The sequence below is a fragment of the Centroberyx gerrardi genome, chromosome 8 (assembly GCF_048128805.1).
Source record: "Centroberyx gerrardi isolate f3 chromosome 8, fCenGer3.hap1.cur.20231027, whole genome shotgun sequence".
Taxonomy (NCBI): domain Eukaryota; kingdom Metazoa; phylum Chordata; class Actinopteri; order Beryciformes; family Berycidae; genus Centroberyx; species Centroberyx gerrardi.
The window spans coordinates 34,367,845-34,385,945 of NC_136004.1; the positions used below are offsets into that span (position 1 = coordinate 34,367,845).

General features: G+C 40.5%; 1 protein-coding gene across 2 annotated transcripts; it reads left to right on the forward strand.

Moving 5' to 3' along the window:
* The first annotated feature begins 619 nt into the window (after positions 1 to 619).
* Positions 620 to 17,465, forward strand: LOC139917030 (noelin-like). 2 transcript variants are annotated; one of them, XM_071906049.1, is made up of 6 exons: positions 620 to 685; positions 5,139 to 5,288; positions 6,951 to 7,106; positions 14,248 to 14,467; positions 15,958 to 16,064; positions 16,803 to 17,465. In XM_071906049.1, exons 1-6 carry the CDS (start codon positions 620 to 622, stop codon positions 17,463 to 17,465), a joined length of 1,362 nt encoding a protein of 453 aa, XP_071762150.1. The 2 variants fall into 2 exon arrangements, with proteins under 2 accessions (XP_071762150.1, XP_071762151.1); XM_071906050.2 differs by lacking the exons at positions 14,248 to 14,467; positions 15,958 to 16,064; positions 16,803 to 17,465 and adding an exon at positions 7,938 to 8,067.
* Positions 17,466 to 18,101: the final 636 nt, after the last annotated feature.

Sequence of the window (18,101 nt, forward strand, 5' to 3'; positions counted from 1 at the left end):
ATTCTTGCTCCTCGCAGAATATTATAGAACAGCTGTAACACTGATGAAGCTCCACCATCTTTAATAAATAAAAGCAGCAACAGTTTCAGGATGAACTGCTTTATGGTAATAATCCTGTTCACAGCCGACATTTTGATGCCAGAGGCCAAATGGCGTCGCTGCAGCAGAAACTGATCTGAGTTCAGCTTCTTCTTCACCACGGTTCCCGCCCACACACACACACACACACACACACACACACACACACATACACACCCTCCGCGAGCTGCTCACATCCGGTCCAGCACCACGGACAGCACGCGCTCCTCTCATCCTGCCGCTACTCCCACGGATATACTCGCGAGCCAATTTGACACCATCACACACACAGAGGCGCGCACGCACACATACACACACACACACCGCTTGAGCTGACAGTTCCGTTTTCCACGCAGCTGATTCTTCACGCAGCATCTCTTATTTATCAGCTGAGCACGCGGAGGGAGAGAGAGAGAGGGAGGAGGGGGGGCAGCTACAGAAGAGAGCAGCAGATAAAGAGAACGAAGAGAGAGAAAAGAAGAAGACATTTCTGAAGGAGGGAAATCGTCCTATATGTGAAACCAGAGCGGCTCGCGGAGAGATGGAGTCGGCGGGAAAGCTGCTGCGGCTCGCGCTGCTGGTGTTGATAGGAACAGAATTCACTCAGGTAGGATTATATTATATATATTATATAATATAATATAATAATATTATATTATATTATATTATATTATATGAATACCTCCATGACTGATGCTGGCTCCTGTATATTATATTCATGCTGGAACACTTAGCTACTGCAGGACAATTGTTTTCTCTTTTCTCTTTATAGAAATGAAATTTCTCTTTATAGAAATGAAATATTAGAGTCTAATACATTAAATATATGCACTAATATATTGTACTGAACTCTATATGGCCTAATGATACAGTGATACAACTGCTGAAACATGTACTCCATTGATCATATCTATACTGTATTCTACTATATTAGCCACATGATGAAATATGATATGGGCACCAGGGAAACTTTCAAACAGATTATTGATTACCTGCTTCACCCTGTAATCTGACTTCTATATAATGAAATTAAGATACTGGAATAGATACTAACATCTGGTGGTTGGAAATGATCAGAGCCATATTCCACTCACTCTTTATGGACAGAGACAGGTAGACCTGGTCCAGGGGTTCAGTGCCTTGCTCAAGAGCACTTCAACAGGGAAGGACACATTGGCTGCTTTGTTGGCAACTTGGTTAAATAAAAATGTTAGAATAAATCTCCTTCATATCCAGGATTTTCTAATTGGATTTCACATTTTAGAAGCTACAAGATTTCTCACATCATTCTCTATTAGTGGCAAATAATCCCTAATTAACTGAATAATATCAGTAATTCTGCAGCAGAGGGGGGATTACACCAGATTAGGATTAAGAGCATATCAACAGATTAAGGCCTGGAGGAGTCGGCTGACATGAGAACTGCATGACTTAGACTCTAGATCAGACAATAACAACAAACAACAGTAATAATAATAATAATAATAATAATAATAATAATAATAATAATAATATAGTAATAGTAATCAAGGCTTGAAATTAACACCTGCCAACCCGCCAAATGCGGGTAAAAATGTACTGTGGCGGGTAACATTGTAAAGTTACTAGCCAATTTGGCTGGTGATGAACCAAGCTCTAAATATCACTGCATCTATTTGAAGCAGGCTGCAGAAACAATGCTCCTAGTCCTAATCATACATTTCCCATGAACACTATGTCGTGACGTGTAATACAACCATTGGCTACATCCAAGCATGTGTGGTAGAATAGATTGTGCGAGACCGCGAGTATACAAAGCAGTGTTGCCAATTTAGCGATTTTTCAGATCTCCCTGGCGACTTTATTTCTCAAAAGTGACTAGCGACAAATCTGGCGATTTTTTTCTGACCATGGGAAGCAATGTTAATGTGTTGAATCCCAAAGCATTTGGCAATAAATTGGTTCGGCTGATGCCGGTTTTCTCTACTTGCTTGTCTAATCCAGAGAGGTCTGATGATCACACCGTTTCCCACACACAGTGTAGCTCCCTCCCTTTGCTGAGAGCAGGGACTGTAGGATAGGGTCCACTTGTAATTTCTACTGGTGTACGCCGAAACTGGCTCGGGTGGGCGGAGTCAGCACTTATATTAAAACGGGCTACATCGCGGCGTGCATAACAAGTGCAGCATATTGATATGCAAATTATCGTATCATGTCATCTGGCGACTTCTAGCGACTTTCTGAGCAGCCAATAGCTACTTTCCTTGGAAAAGAGTTGGCAACACTGAGGATAAAAATGAAAACAAAGGAGGGGAGAAGGCGAAAATGAGGACATTTAATGCCAAATGACGATCGGGTCGTGAGTGTCAAAGACCGCAAAAACTGCGAAGTGCAACCTCCAGAGCTTGACAATCAAGCAGGCCAAGACAGGTGTTTTGGAGGACAATGTCGCCGTTAAGAGCCTCGTATTGATGAAATACACACAATTTGAAATCAATTCAATTTATGAATATCAGTGAAATACTGTAATTTATAGATTTATTATGCTATATCTTTTATTTTTACTAATACTTATGCTTAAATTAACCCAGTGGCACTCATAATCTGGTTTATTTCAAGAAAAACATTTTGGCTAGTGGAAATTCTGATTGGCTGGTAACTTTAAAATCTAGTAGCCATATTGGCTGGTGATCAAAAAAGTTCATTTCAAGCCCTGATAGTAATAATAACCTTATTTGAATACTGCATAATTTCCTGCATTGTTTTAAGTAAATCTTTTTTTTTGTATCTTTACTTCATATAAGATTTGCTGAGCACCATACTCTTTTTCAGTTAATGTCCTGCTTCTACACATTAGCCTTCTACTGGTTTCTACTGCGAGCTGACCAGTACAACCAGCCTTCTACTGGTTTCTACTGCGAGCTGACCAGTACAACCAGCCTTCTACTGGTTTCTACTGGGAGCTGACCAGTACAACCAGCCTTCTACTGGTTTCTACTGGGAACTGACCAGTACAAGCACAGTCTGCTACATCACCTACATCAAATACAGTGACTTAATCAATTAAATGCATCAAATACATGAACATGGGTTTAGAGCTGTATACACAGGGAGTGAGGATGAGAATATAGAGAGGTAGAACCAGAATTAAAGATGTGTTCATAATGTCACATGCTGTCTCCTTTTAACACATCTCTAACACATACTGTGTCATTTTAACACATCTTTAGTCCTGGGTTTATTCCAGCTGAATGGTGTCAGATTCCTAACAGGCTGATGGAGAAAGCTGTTCCCAGATCAGACAAAGACAAAGCTCTCTGAAATGCTTTAGTGCTCCAGTCACTAAACTAAAAATAGAGCTGTTTGTTCTAATGGAGCCATCACCATGTGTACAATTGACTGGCCTGTAGAGGGTGCTAGCTTCAACCAACAATTAAATTATTTAAAACCTTTGGCAGGAGAGGGTTGTCATATGTTTTATATATGACAACCTTCTCCTGCCAAAGGTTTTTACATAATCCTTTCTACCTCTTTTGCCTGGCTCTGCTGTCTTTTCCTTCACTTCTGTTTCATCATGATCCTTCAAGGGTCACAGGAATATTTCTTCCATCTACTGTCAGGCTGCTGTGACCTCTGACTTCCTTACTCTTGGCTGCTTGTAATGTTGGTGATGTAGGAATTGAAGCTTATTCTACTGTTGACTGCATTAGAAGTCTCTCTGGATAACACAGTTACATAAATGGCTAGAAAATAAATGTAAATATCTGACCGAGTAAAATAGTAATTGAGAATGAATGCTTTATCATTCATCTCAGATTTGATGGAGTGTCAAGAGAACTGACTTGGGGTCAGCAGTCACTGGAACACTATTATAGACTGAGGCTGTGGCATAATCTGATTACAGTAATCTGATTACAGTAGTATGTTATTTTTGTTTACCTTTTAATTATTAAGAAATTCTGTTGGAGATGTGTTTGTCTTTCAAGAGTTAATCATTTATTAAATAATACACATTATACCTAGACCAGACCTAAAACATAGACTGCATAGTCCAGACCTACCACATAGTCCAGACCTACCACATAGTCCAGGCCTGTCACGTGGTCCAGACCTACCACATAGTCCAGACCTGTCACGTAGTCCAGACCTGTCACGTGGTCCAGACCCACCACGTAGTCCAGACCTACCACATAGTCCAGACCTACCACATAGTCCAGACCTACCACATAGTCCAGACCTGTTACGTAGTCCAGACCTGTCACATAGTCCAGACCTGTCACGTAGTCCAGATCTGTCACGTAGTCCAGATCTGTCACATAGTCCAACTTTAGTTTTCTTTGTGCTGACTGTAAGGCCAAAAGTGTCCATACTGGCCTGTAGGTTGTCTCTTGAATCAGCAGCAAGACTTGCATCCTCCTCAGACTGAACAGTCCTCCATCAAAATGATAAATGAGTCTGAAACCCAGTGTGTGCTGTGGAATGCATCCTGCAGCATGGCAGAAAACAGGCTGGAGAGAGTTGGTGCTGGACACAGCCTTGCCTCACTCCATTCATAACTGGGAACTGCCCAGAGAATTCTTGCTGGTCTCATACACTGATAACACTCATAGTCGGTTTCTCAACTAGGTGAGGCCCTCCTGCCTTGTAGATTTCCACTCAGCCAGAGTTTTCTCTGATGTGAGGAGACTAATGGCTTCCCTAGTTTCCTCCAGGGTAGGTGGATGAGCAAGGGACAGATGGACAGATTTTAAGTTGAGGCAGTGTGGCAATTGCCTCTTTATTTATACCTGAGGGCTGACTGAGAACTGCACTGAAATGTTCAGCCCACCTTGCAAGGATTTGATCTTTCTCTGCAAGTAGTATGGTTCCATCTGCATTGAGGAGAGGTGAGGTTCCTGATGTTGACCAGACCAGACCTACCACACATACAGCTACTGCAAAGGCCAGACCTAAAACCTAGACCTGACAGATAGACCACACCTGCCACATAGACCTACCACATAGTCTAGACCTACCACATAGTCTAGACCTACCATACATAGACCAGACCTACCAAAACCTGTCTGTCTGTCTGTCTGTAGGTGTGGCCCGCCCATCCAGAGGAAGGCTGGCAGGTGTACAGTTCAGCCCAAGACACAGAGGGTCGCTGTGTTTGTACTGTAGTGGCTCCACAACAGACGGTCTGCTCCAGAGATGCCAGGACTAAACAGCTACGACAGCTACTGGAAAAGGTACTACTATTAATACTACTAGTATTACTACAACTACAATGGCTACTACTACTACTACTTTCTTCAGTTAAATTCAGACAAAACTGAAGTTCTTTATATCGGCCCAGATCGTATTTCTTGCCAAATTCAGCCTTCTCTTGGATCTCTAACCCAAAATGTTAAAGAGTAACTAAACCCCACCCAAATCTGTGGTGAAGCCTGATGTACTCTATAGAGGGTGACATCACCTGGTACCAAAGACCAGCCAATAGCAGATGACCAGTTCAGTACCCTACTTTTCACCATTAGGTGTCAGGCTTCACCACAGATTTGGGTGGGGTTTAGTTACTCTTTGAGCCTGTTTAAAGGAATCTTGGAGTAATGCTCGATCACAGTATAAATCTTGAGCAGAAAACCAAAAATTAGCACAGTCTTGTTTTTTCCAATTTAGGAACATTGCAAAAATTAGACCAGTTTTAAATTTCATGCTATGCTTATTCATGCTTTTAATCTCACATGGGCTTTTGTAAATTCTTATTTACCTGACTTAACAAAAAAGCAGTCGAACAGCTCCAGGTTGTGCAGAATTCCCCTGCTAGGCTTTTATGTAGAATTAAGAGATGGAATCACATTACACCCTTTTTAGCGTCTCTACATTGGTTACCTGTCCATTTTAGAATTGAGTTGAAGATTTTACTTATTACTTTTAAAGCACTGCAAGGGTTAGCACCCAGTTATATTTCTGACCTCTTGATTCCCTATGAGCTGGTGTGCAGCCTGAGATCTTCAGACAAGACCTTATTGGCTATTCCAAAGTCCAAGCTAAAAACTAGAAAGTGACCAGGCTTTTGTTGTTAAGGAACTATGTAACGCCCTGCCTGAGAAGATCAGACTGTCAAATTCACTATCATCCTTTCAATCACATCTTAAGACATTTCTTTATCGTAAACCATTTTTATAATTCGTTTTGCTCAACTTTGTTGTGAGTTCTATTCCTTCTGTCTTATATACACACATATATTATCATAATATTGTTATTATATTATTATATATTGTATATTTTATTATTGTATCTTACTGTTGTCCTTAATACACTTACTGTTGTTCTTAAGCACTTTGTAACTTGTTACAAAAAGTGCTCTATAAATAAAGTTATTATTACTGCTATTACTACTACTGCTACTACTACTATCACTACTACTACAGCTGCTACTGCTGTTTCTATTACTACTGCTACTACTATTACTGCTACTACTGTTACTACAAATACTAATACTATTGCTACTACTGCGACTATTACTATTGATGCTACTATTACTGTTACTACCAATGCTATTAATACTAAGCTTGTCTGTCTCCTTTCTGTTTTATTTCTTATCTTCATTGTCTGTTTCCTTTTATCTACTCTTTCACTGTATATACAGTGTGTTTGGAAAAGTGCTATATATAGTTAGCTATATATATATATATTATTACTACTACTACTACTACTTCATGTACTACTACTTACACTACAAACAATAATAATAATAATAATAATGATAATAATAAAACAGCCAGGACCAATCAGCTACAACAACCTCTAGAAAGAGTAATATAATACTAATATTAGTGCTATTGCTATTGTTACTACCAGTACTACTGATACTGCTAGTAATGGCAATGTATTGTGGTGTTGTCCAGGTGCAGAACATGAGTCAGTCTATTGAGGTTCTGGATCAGCGGACACAGAGAGACCTGCAGTATGTGGAGAAGATGGAAGTTCAGCTCAGAGGACTGGAGAACAAATTCAAACAAGTAGAGGAAGGACATGAGAGCAACATCGCCAGGCAGTATAAGGTAAGACCAACACAGACCAAGCAATCAATAAATAGTGGAGAGGACTAACTAACCAATCACAAACATACTAGCAGAGAAGACTAACCAACCAATCACTGACTAGTATAGGACACTAACCACTCAACAGGAGGTCAGACTACATTCAGAAAGTTCAAAGGTCAAACGATAAAACTGGGCTTTGGACAATACAACACCAACCCTAGACTAACCTGTGGTAGGTTGTCTAGGAGAATGAATTCAGATGTCAGACAACACAAGATACATAGACACTAGACAGTAACTAGGCTAGGACACTAGGTGACTGGGACTAGATAAACACTGATAGTCACTAGACAGTAACTAGGCTAGGACACTAGGTGACTGGGACTAGATAAACACTGATAGACATTAAGTAACAAGGCTAATACACAGGTTCACTAGGACTATACACACTGATAAACAGGAGGAAGGTAGGAGGGCAGTGAGGAGAAAGGAGACAAGTGTAGGAAGGGAGGAAGGTGGAGGTGTAGGCTTTTACACAATTTCTAATTCAAAGGATCCTAGCAGAGTGTTTGTAGCCACAAAATTAGATAAGAAAATGAGATTATTGTTATGTAGTCTTAAAAAAGTGTGAACTGAGCTGTAGACGCCAGTCTCCCTCAGGCTAACCTCACTGGGACTAGTAATAGTCTTACTAATCCGTCTGACTAAATGCTAGAAGATCTGAGCTGAATCCTCCATCATGGCTGCCTCCTCTGTAACAGACACTGAACAGTTGACTGAGACGGGAGTTTGGTGGCTTCCCAGCCAAACCAACACCAACACTCAACAGTGTTGTTCTCTTGCTTGCAGGGCTAACGTTAGGACAACATTAGGAAGAGCCAGGACAGGCTATCCTCAAGTCTTCACCTTCAGCATCACATTCCAAACTCTCCTGACCTGCAGGACTTGACCTTTGACCTTTCCTTTCATTTGAAAGCAACTTGGGAAAAATGGGAAGGGGAGTGAATGAGAAATACTCTCCACTTCCTCACCAACCACCGTCAAGGTGCCATGAGCTCCAAACTCCAAACTGCTCCAGTCGCTCAGTATCTCTGAATTAAGACTATGGCTGTACTGGGCAGCTCAGTGTGTGTGTGTGTGTGTGTGTGTGTGTGTGCCTCTCTCTGTGTGTGTGTGTGTGTGTGTGTGTGTAGCCTTCCCTTCCCCTGCAGCTCCTCCCACAGTCTGTTGCTGTATAAGATCGTGTTCTTGGACAACTGGTCTGGTTAAATAAAAATGTGATCTGAGTTAACTAGCTTGGTTCAACAAGAATTTGATCTTAGTGGACTAGTTTGGTTGAATAAGAACATCTTCTAAGTCAACTAGTCTGGTTAAATGTTCTTAGCTGATTATCCTGGCAAAATAAGAGCGTGTTCTTATTTGACTAGCCTGGTTCAATAAGAACATGTTCTTAGTGGACTGGTTAGGTTAAATAAGAATGAAACTTGGTTGATAAAGACAAAAGTATAATACATTCTGCAGACATTTTTCATCATGTATGTTGTGTCAGAATGAGCATGAGGTCTAATGACCTGGGATGCTAACAACAGCCTCCAACTCTCTGCATGTCATCCTAGAGGCTTTTTAAACTTCTTTTGTTTCTTGTGTAGTCGTTTCAGTTTTCTGGTGATTCTTCCTCGCCATGGAGATATTTAATCTACAGAAATATTTATGTCTGTTTTGCGAATGAAGCATGGAACTGTGAGTTGTTGCATTTTTGACAAGGTGAAAAATAAAGTCCTTTAAATAGTTGCTGATGTTGAACTGTTGTTGTTTGTGGGGTTGCTGACATGGCAGATTGCTGGGGCATTCTTCATACAAGCTAGACAAGCAACATAGGCTGGTTTGTTAAAGATGCAGTAACAGACTGGTTTGTTAAAGACGCAGTAACAGACCGGTTTGTTAAAGATGCAGTAACAGACCGGTTTGTTAAAGACGCAGTAACAGACCGGTTTGTTAAGGACGCAGTAACAGACCGGTTTGTTAAAGACGCAGTAACAGACTGTTTTTTTAAAGACGCGTAACAGACCGGTTTGTTAAAGACACAGTAACAGACTGGTTTGTTAAGGACGCAGTAACAGACTGGTTTGTTAAAGACGCAGTAACAGACTGGTTTGTTAAAGGATAGGATGGAAGTTTAGCAAAATGTTGTTGGCTAGCAGTGACTTTGAATCTATCTTCGGCATCTTTGGATCCATCCATTGCCTCTGTACTTTTTTTTAATTGAGACTGACTGACCTCATGGCTCAGAGTGCCTCCAGAATGCAATTAAACACTCCAGAGATGTGGAGAGGTTTCCTGTCATTGCGACAACTATGCTTTTAATATCATAGAGATGAGGTCAGTTTTATCTTTTCCACTTAGGCATATATGTGAGTTGAAATTGTTGCCATGTTATCTGCTACTGAATCCACTTAGACTAGAATCAAACCTAACTCACTGTGTCGCAGATCATCTGTGGCACAAGTTTCACCATTGTGAGATTACATCACACACAAATAGTTGACAGTGTTCAAATGGATTTTTGGTGAACTGTCCCTTTATTGCAGTTAAAGGCAGTTAGAGGATCAGTGACCATCAGGATGAGACTTTATGCTGCTAAAGATCCAATGGAATCATATAACAGTGTAGCACTCTGTTTGACCCATGATCATCACAACTGGTCTCATTTACGTTTCGATTTTTTTTGCTTGAAGACATTTTTACACTCAAATGATTTTCAGTGCTAGTGACATTGACGGCTAAATCAGAGGATTTTAATGTACCAGGTGTTATAAAAGTAAGTATACAATTATCATCACCATTATTATTATTATTATTATCATCATCATCAATAATATTAAGTCATATTTGAGATGATCAATCAAAATTTTGTGCTCAATTTTATCAAACTGACAAAGTAATTAAACAATTTTAGTAATTTTTAACTTAAAATAATTTAAGCATTTATGCTTAAATGTTTAATATTATGCTTGTATATACAAAATGTATACCTACTTTTGAAACTGTGAGGTTTGGTTACATTTGTACTGTTTGTAAAAGTTTGTATGGAATATTTTCTGTGCCACAATCCAATAATATCAATAATGGTAATTGCATCTAATGATAAAAATCTTCTACAAATAACAAATGACCACAACAAAAAATGAATGCTCACATTATCAAACAATGAATATTCACATCAAATAATGAAAAGCTAACCAAATAATGAAAGAACAAGTGAAATAAAAAACCCTCCACACGAATTAACAAACAACCACATCTAATTTGTATGTTAAGGTGTGACTCTACTAAATTGACAGTTGATCGTCTGAGTTAGTCTGGACAGTCTGTGTGCAAGGCTTAAGGTCCAAAACTGGCCAGGCTTCAGTAGCCTGCAACATACAGTATGAGTCAGCGTGAATTCATTCTAAATCAATTTATTACACCAAGTGCAGGCTGGAACAGGAAAAATGATCACACTCATTTCACTGTGGGGAAACAGGCTTCTCTGTTGTCACCTCGCCCACCAAACTGTCGACTAGCACTCTCCATGTGGGGGCGCAGCCTATGATTGACAGGTGCACAGCACAATGTCAAATAACAAATGACTACATCAAATTAAAAATACTCTTGCAGCCATCAAATAATGAATGTCCATTATTTGGTGTTTGGCTTGTTATTATTTGACGTGAATATTCATTATTTGATGATATGAGCATTCTTTATTTGTTGTGGTCATTTGTTATTTGTGTTTTCATCATTACATGCGATCATTTATTGTTGGATTGTGGCACAGAAAATGTTCCATAAATTGGAGCAAATCAGAGTTGCGTATGAAACTGTAGTGATTATTGAATGTCACAAAGAGAGGATTTGGCATCAGTAAGAACTTCAAAGATCCAACCCTAACATTTGACAAAGTCCTTCTCAATGTGGTAATTTATAAAACTGAACCATGAAACGTTGCCAGTTTTCTGCCAGCTGCCAACTTACCTTGGGCTGAACACTAAATGATATACTATGAGAGTAAGTTTAGGACATTATTATGATTATGATTTTGATTATTATCGCTTCATAGTAGAAACCAAGACACTATGTTTATTTATTTAATCATCTCAGGAAATAAAAATATATATGTAAAGACTATACTATATACTAATAAAGTGTTCACTAAAATGTGCAGAAGTAGCAGCGAATGTATGACTATTGCAGGAAGTAAAACAGTAACATTATAAAGGATAATAGCATATAGGCATATGAAAATGTATAAATAATATATATATACATATATATAATATATAATCTGTCATAAATTATAATTAATCATATTTAATATGATAATAATACTAATAACAATAATAACAATAATAATTACCAACATCAATAATCATCACATTAATAATAATTAATATTATAAATTATAATTATTATTATAGTTACTATCATAAATTATGTTTATAATATAGAATATTATACATATAATTGAGGTTATGATAATTATAAAGTGCAATAAATGAGTAATGCAAATGGCAGTGATACCGTTATGGGAAAGACTGACAGATAGGCAGTGTATGACAGATTAGTATTTAGTATATAGAGTATTAGTACCGTATTTCCTCTAATAGTGGCCTGTAGTCAATTAAAAGCCGGGTCTCCAATAATGGCTGGGTGGTAATGTGGTCGACACGAACAAATAAAGGCTGGCCTCAAATACAGGCCGGGGGCGCCGCTGCCTCTCCACCGCGCCCACGGCCCGCATTGATCCTCCCGATCCAAGCCCCAGACCCCCGCCGAAATCTCGGCCCGGATCACCGGGAACACATCGGTGCCCAGGTTCAGTTAGCTTCAGTTAGCTTCAGCTTACATGCAAACAACGGTGGATACTGGTAAACTCCTGGTGCCTGTTTGTAACTGTAGTTTGTAGTAACGTGCCACAAGACGGCTCGGCCGGCGGAAGTCTCTGGAGCATGCCGTCGTCGATTACCGTAATTATCGTAATGCATTGCAGTAACAAAAAAACGTCTACCTAACGTACCGTAACAGAAGCAGATCAGAAAACAAGGAGGCTTCGTACTAAAATATGAGCAAATATACTTATCAAACAGAGGGAATTAGAAATAAAGGCCTGTCTCTAATATAAGCCTGCTTCCAATAAAGGCCTGGTACCCTCTGCAGTTGAGGTAAATAAAGGCCCGCACGGGCCGATATTAGAGGAAATACGGTATATAGAGTATTGTCCTTGGGGTGGCTATGTAACAGGCCAGGTTAGGGCTGCTGAACAGAACTGTTGAGCAGCCTGATGGTCTGGAGGTAGAATCTGTTCTTGAGTCTGCAGGTCCGGTACCGCCTGCTGGATGGCAGCAGGGTAATGAGTTTGTTGTCTGGGTGGCTACAGTCCCTAGTGATCCTGCGAGCCTTGGGCAGGCAGTGTCTCTGGTAAATGTCCTGTAGTGATGGGAGTTCTCTGGCAGTGATGTGCTCAGCTGTTCTCACTACCCTCTGGAGAGCTTTGCGGTCATGGGCAGAGCAACTGCCATACCAGGCGGTGATGCAGCTGGACAGGATGCTCTCAATGATGCACCTGTAGAAGTTTGGGAATATGTGAGGGGCCATACCAAATTTCCTTAGCCTCCTTAGGAAGAAGAGGCGTTGTCAGGCAGTTCTGACCACCTTGTCCATGTGCAGGGACCAGGTTAGATCATCCATGATGTATACTCCGAGGAATTTGATGCTGCTGACCTGCTCCACTGCAGCCCCATCGATGTGTATGGGGGCGTGCCCGCTCCCTTGCAACCTCCTGTAGTCCACAATCATCTCCTTCATTTTGCTGCCTGGAAGGAGAGGTTGTTGTCCTGGCACCATCCTGCCAGGGCGCTGACCTCATCCCTGTAGGCAGACTCGTCACCATTAGTGATGAGACCCGTGATCGTAGTGTCGTCAGCAAATTTGATGATGGAGTTGGAGCTGTGCTTTGAAACACAGTCGTGGGTGAACAGGGAATAGAGGAGGAGGCTCAGCACGCAGGCTGGTGCTGGTGTTGAGAGTCAGTGGGGAGGAGGTGTGATTGCCAATTCTCACCACCTGGGGTCTGCTCGTCAGAAAGTCAAGTATCCAGAAGAGTGCAGCCCCAGGTCCTCGAGCTTAATGACGAGTTTTGAGGGGATGATGGTGTTGAACGCTGAGCTGTAGTCAATGAACAGCATCCTCACATAAGTGTTCCCCTTGTCCAGGTGGGAGAGGGCAGTGTGCAGCACCATGGCGATGGCATCGTCCATGGATCTGTTGGAGCAAATTAGAGAGGGTCTAGATTGTCAGGAAGGGAGGAGCAGATGTGGGTCTTGACTATCTGCTCGAAGCACTTCATCACCACAGAGCCACCCTAACCCTACAACATAAGAGTAATTGTCTGTTTGCAAACGTGTGCTTGCACTTCATTTGGTATTCAAATGGTTAAGGAGTAGAAGGCAGGGCTGGAGATAAGTCTAATCATCAAGTACCACAAACAAATAAATAGTCATAATTCCTAGTGTGTGTGTGTGTGTGTGTGTGTGGTCAGGTTTTTGAGCAGCTATTTGAAAGAGGCAACAGTAAGGGTAAGTGTCATGGAAGTGTGACACTTTATAGCCAATAAATAAAACTTAAATAACGTGATAAAAGTACATTATTGCATTATCGGCTCCAGTTATTACATTTTCATGATTTTTTTTTTAACCCAGCTAATAATGTAATAACCAGCCAATAATGTAATAACTTATTACATTATGCACAAAAAGTTCTTACATTATTGGTTCAGAAAATGTATTACATTATTGGCCAGTTATTACATTATCGACTTTTACTACATTAAGAACAGAAAAATTATTACGTTATTGGTAGTTATTACAATAACGGTAGTTATTACATTATTGGCTGCTACAGGCCCTGATGCTGGTCTTCTTTAGCCCCAGTGGGACTGAGATGACCTTGATGATTAGGTGTGACTCTGACACTGAATCATTTCTGTTTTTCAGACCATCAACCTTTGTCCTGTCATCCCAGTGTTGAAGAGCTATAAAACCCTTATCTATGCCCTTATCCCTAATCCTATGTCAGACCAGACCACTGAATGATTTTGCTGAAGCCACTGTCTGTTTTTCAGGCCATCAAGGCTAAGATGGAGGAGCTTCGTCCTCTCATCCCAGTGTTGGAGGCTTACAAGGCGGATGCACGGCTAGTCAGTCAGTTTAAGGAGGAGGCGGCGAACGTCACAGCGCTCCTCAGCTCCCTGCAGGAGCAGCTGGGAGGCTTCGACTACCAGGAGCTCCACAGCCGAGTCACGAGCCTGGAGGAGAGACTGAGGGCCTGCATGCAGAAGCTTGGTGGGCTTTCCTACTGCTGACACACACACACACACACACACACACACACACACACACACACACACACTCGTATATATGTATATATATGCACACTATATACATACATATATACTCACACACAAGCACACACACATATATGTACAGTGCATATGTTGCAGTGAATGTGGGAAAATGGTAAATGTATACATAATAGGGGTGTGCATTTCACTGTCTGAGCTCAATTCGATGTGCATCTTGATACGCGATCAACAATCCGATGGATCTAGATACATTTTATACAGCCAACAGATCAATATGATTTGATTCAACCTGTCTCAATGTGATGGGAAAAAGCCACACAAAAATAATGAAAAGAAAAAGATATAATATGATACATGGAGGGAGGGAGCATGTAGAATGCACTAGCACCCATGGTGACGAGGTGTGTTGGCGGGGGGGGATCCCGTCATGCTTGGAGACCACTTACTCTTTTATGCTTATACACCCCTGCTGGGATTTTCACACTCTACAGTCTCTAGAGTTTACAGAGAATGGTGCAATAAACAAAAAACATCCAGTGAGTGGATGCTAACAGAAAGACAGCTCAGTACAACAGTGTGCTGTGCTAGTACTAACCAGTGTGCAGAAGGGCATCTGAACACACAACACGTGGAACTTTGAAGTGGACGGGCTGCAGCAGCAGAAGACTCTGGGTTCCACTCAGGTTCCTCTCCTGTCAGCTGAGAACAGGAAGATGAGGCTTTGATGTTATCACTAAAACTGGACAACTGAAGACTGGAAAAACGTCGCCTGATCTGACGAATCTCGATTTCTGCTGTGACATGCAGATGGTTGGGTCAATTTTGCATAAACAGCATGAATCCATGGATCCATCTTGCCTTGTGGTGGTGGTGTAATGGTGTGGGGAATGTATTCTTGGCACACATTAGGCCCTTAATACCAACTGAGCATCATCTGAATGCCACAGCATACCTAAGCATTGTTGCTGACCATGTGCATCCCTTCATGGCCACAGTTGACCCTTTTTCAGATGGATACTTCCAGCAGGATAATGGATGGGTTAGGGTTAGCAGGATAATAATAATATTGTAATGGGAAGATAATAATTTGACATTTCTTTGAAAGCCCAGGAACTGGACTCAGTTTCCCATTCAAGTCAATTGAGTATTCCCCACACCATGAAATTCCATCAAGACAAACTGAAGGGACCTGATATAATATGCTATCAAGAAAGGTGAAATTAGTGCAATTTATAAAAAATGAAGTCGAAATGTGTACCTACTATGTCAGATGAAGTAGAAATAAAATATGATAAAAAGTGTTGAGGCAGTTTTTCCCAAGTGAGGCATGCACTAAATACAAGTATTATTATTATTGGAATTTTGTACTTCCACATAAATGTCATGAATGTCTTTTCCACATTGATAAAATAGATTATACTAACAAATATTCACACATGTACATGTACTCTCTCTCTCTGTCTGTTTCAGCATGTGGGAAGTTGACAGGAATCTCTGAACCAGTCACCATCAAGACATCAGGATCAAGGTTTGGATCATGGATGACCGATCCCCTCGCTCCTGTAGGAGACAACAGAGTAAATAATACTTTATATTATAACACTATACTAAATACAATATGATCATTGATAGAACATACTATATACAATATCATGATATAATGACCAATCTGCTGGCTCCTACAGTGACAACAGTGTCATGTATCATACTACATAAAATACTATACTAAAATGATGTACAATGTGGTTCTGAAACAGTAAACACAATATAATCCTAGATAGAATGTACTATATACAGTAAAACAAAATGAGATAAGATGAACTTTATTAATCCCTGAGGCATAATTGGGTAAAGATACAAGGCTGTACTTACTAAGAGGTGCACTCATTGATACCATACACAAAAAGTAAATGGGTGCATCTTTCTCCAGTTTGGCGATTGATCTATTAAGACCACCACAAATCCAGTCAGTCCCAATTTTCCAATTAAAATACTGGAGGCACAACCATAGTCCCACAAACCACAGCACTTGTCTCACAGCAACAGGCAGACTGTGATTCCCCACTGTAGCTGAGCCAAAGGCCAGGAGATGAAGGGTCAAGTCATGTTTATTTCTACAGTCCTTCATCACAGTTTGTCTCTCAAAGCGCTATTACAGAGATCAAGTCTACTTAGATCTAACTAATCAACAATCAATCACAAAACACATAAAATATCAAATATGTTACATAAAGAATGTTTTATAGTTCTAGATTATTTGTATTATTTTACATAATTGTAATTTGTTAATAATTTTTTGGTTTCCTCCCATTCAGGTGTGGTACATGGATGGTTACCATAACAACCGCTTTGTTAGGGAGTACCAATCGATGTATGACTTCATGACATCTGACAACTTTACGTCCCACCGCCTCCCCCACCCTTGGTCTGGTACTGGTCAGGTGGTTTATAATGGCTCCATTTACTTCAATAAGTTCCAGAGTCACACCATCATCAAGTTTGACTTCAGCAGTTCAGTCATCAGTCGCTCTCGCCAGCTTGACTTTGCCGGCTATAACAACATGTACCACTACTCCTGGGGAGGGCACTCGGACATTGACCTCATGGTGGATGAAGGCGGGCTCTGGGCTGTCTATGCCACTAATCAAAATGCAGGAAACATCGTCATCAGCCAATTAAACCCCAGCACTCTGCAGATCATTCGTAGTTGGACCACCAATCATCCGAAGCGCAGCGCAGGCGAGGCGTTTATGATCTGTGGAACATTGTATGTTACCAACGGTTACTCCGGTGGAACCAAGGTGTACTATGCCTATTCCACCAACTCCTCCACCTACGAATACATTGACATCCCTCTGACGAATAAATACAGCCACCTGTCCATGCTCGACTACAACCCCCGCGACAGAGCCCTTTATGCCTGGAACAATGGTCACCAAGTTCTTTATAACGTAACACTCTTTCATATCATACAATAACACTAACCCTGATCCTTTAAGAGCTCTTTCATTAATGGACTATTTCCATTATACAGTAACCCTGAACCCCAGCTACTCAAATAAACCACAGAAATGCACTTGTATAAATCACACAATCACAGCAACAGAAATTAAATTCTGTCTTTCACAAACAAGGAAACATTCAAAATAAGATTTTAAATCTTTGATGGTTAGCATTGCAAAATGCTGTGTTTCCTGGGATGGAGATTGTCTCCAAGGTCTGTTTAGAAATATGTGGATGACATATTGTGACCCTACCTGAGACCCAGCAGTCTTACTCTGGAATAATGAACATCAGCTTTGCAATTTCTTACTGTTGTATATAAACAGCAATACTAAACTTTGACTCTGGTCTTGACCGCAGGCCATAATGTCTGACCTTTGGATAAGGCTATTATAAAATTGCTGAAGATGATGTTATCTATAATCTTCCACTGTTGCATATCATTCAATGTGAGATTGTATGGAATTTTACACTGTTTCACATTATTCAGTAAATTTATGCCCTAATCCTTAATCTAAACCCTAGTTTTAATGAGTTCAGGTGCTCTCCTTGACATTGGGCGCTAGTACTTTCACCTAGAAAGTCTAATAAGTATGCTCTACCTTTGCCTT

What these genes read in the sequence shown, in the direction of transcription:
- LOC139917030 (XM_071906049.1), top strand. Translation starts at nt 620, where the DNA reads ATGGAGTCGGCGGGAAAGCTGCTGCGGCTCGCGCTGCTGGTGTTGATA. An exon ending in ACATCGCCAGGCAGTATAAG is followed by an intron (nt 7,107 to 14,247) that starts GTAAGACCAACA and finishes TCTGTTTTTCAG; the next exon opens with GCCATCAAGGCTAAGATGGA. An exon ending in GGCCTGCATGCAGAAGCTTG is followed by an intron (nt 14,468 to 15,957) that starts GTGGGCTTTCCT and finishes TGTCTGTTTCAG; the next exon opens with CATGTGGGAAGTTGACAGGA.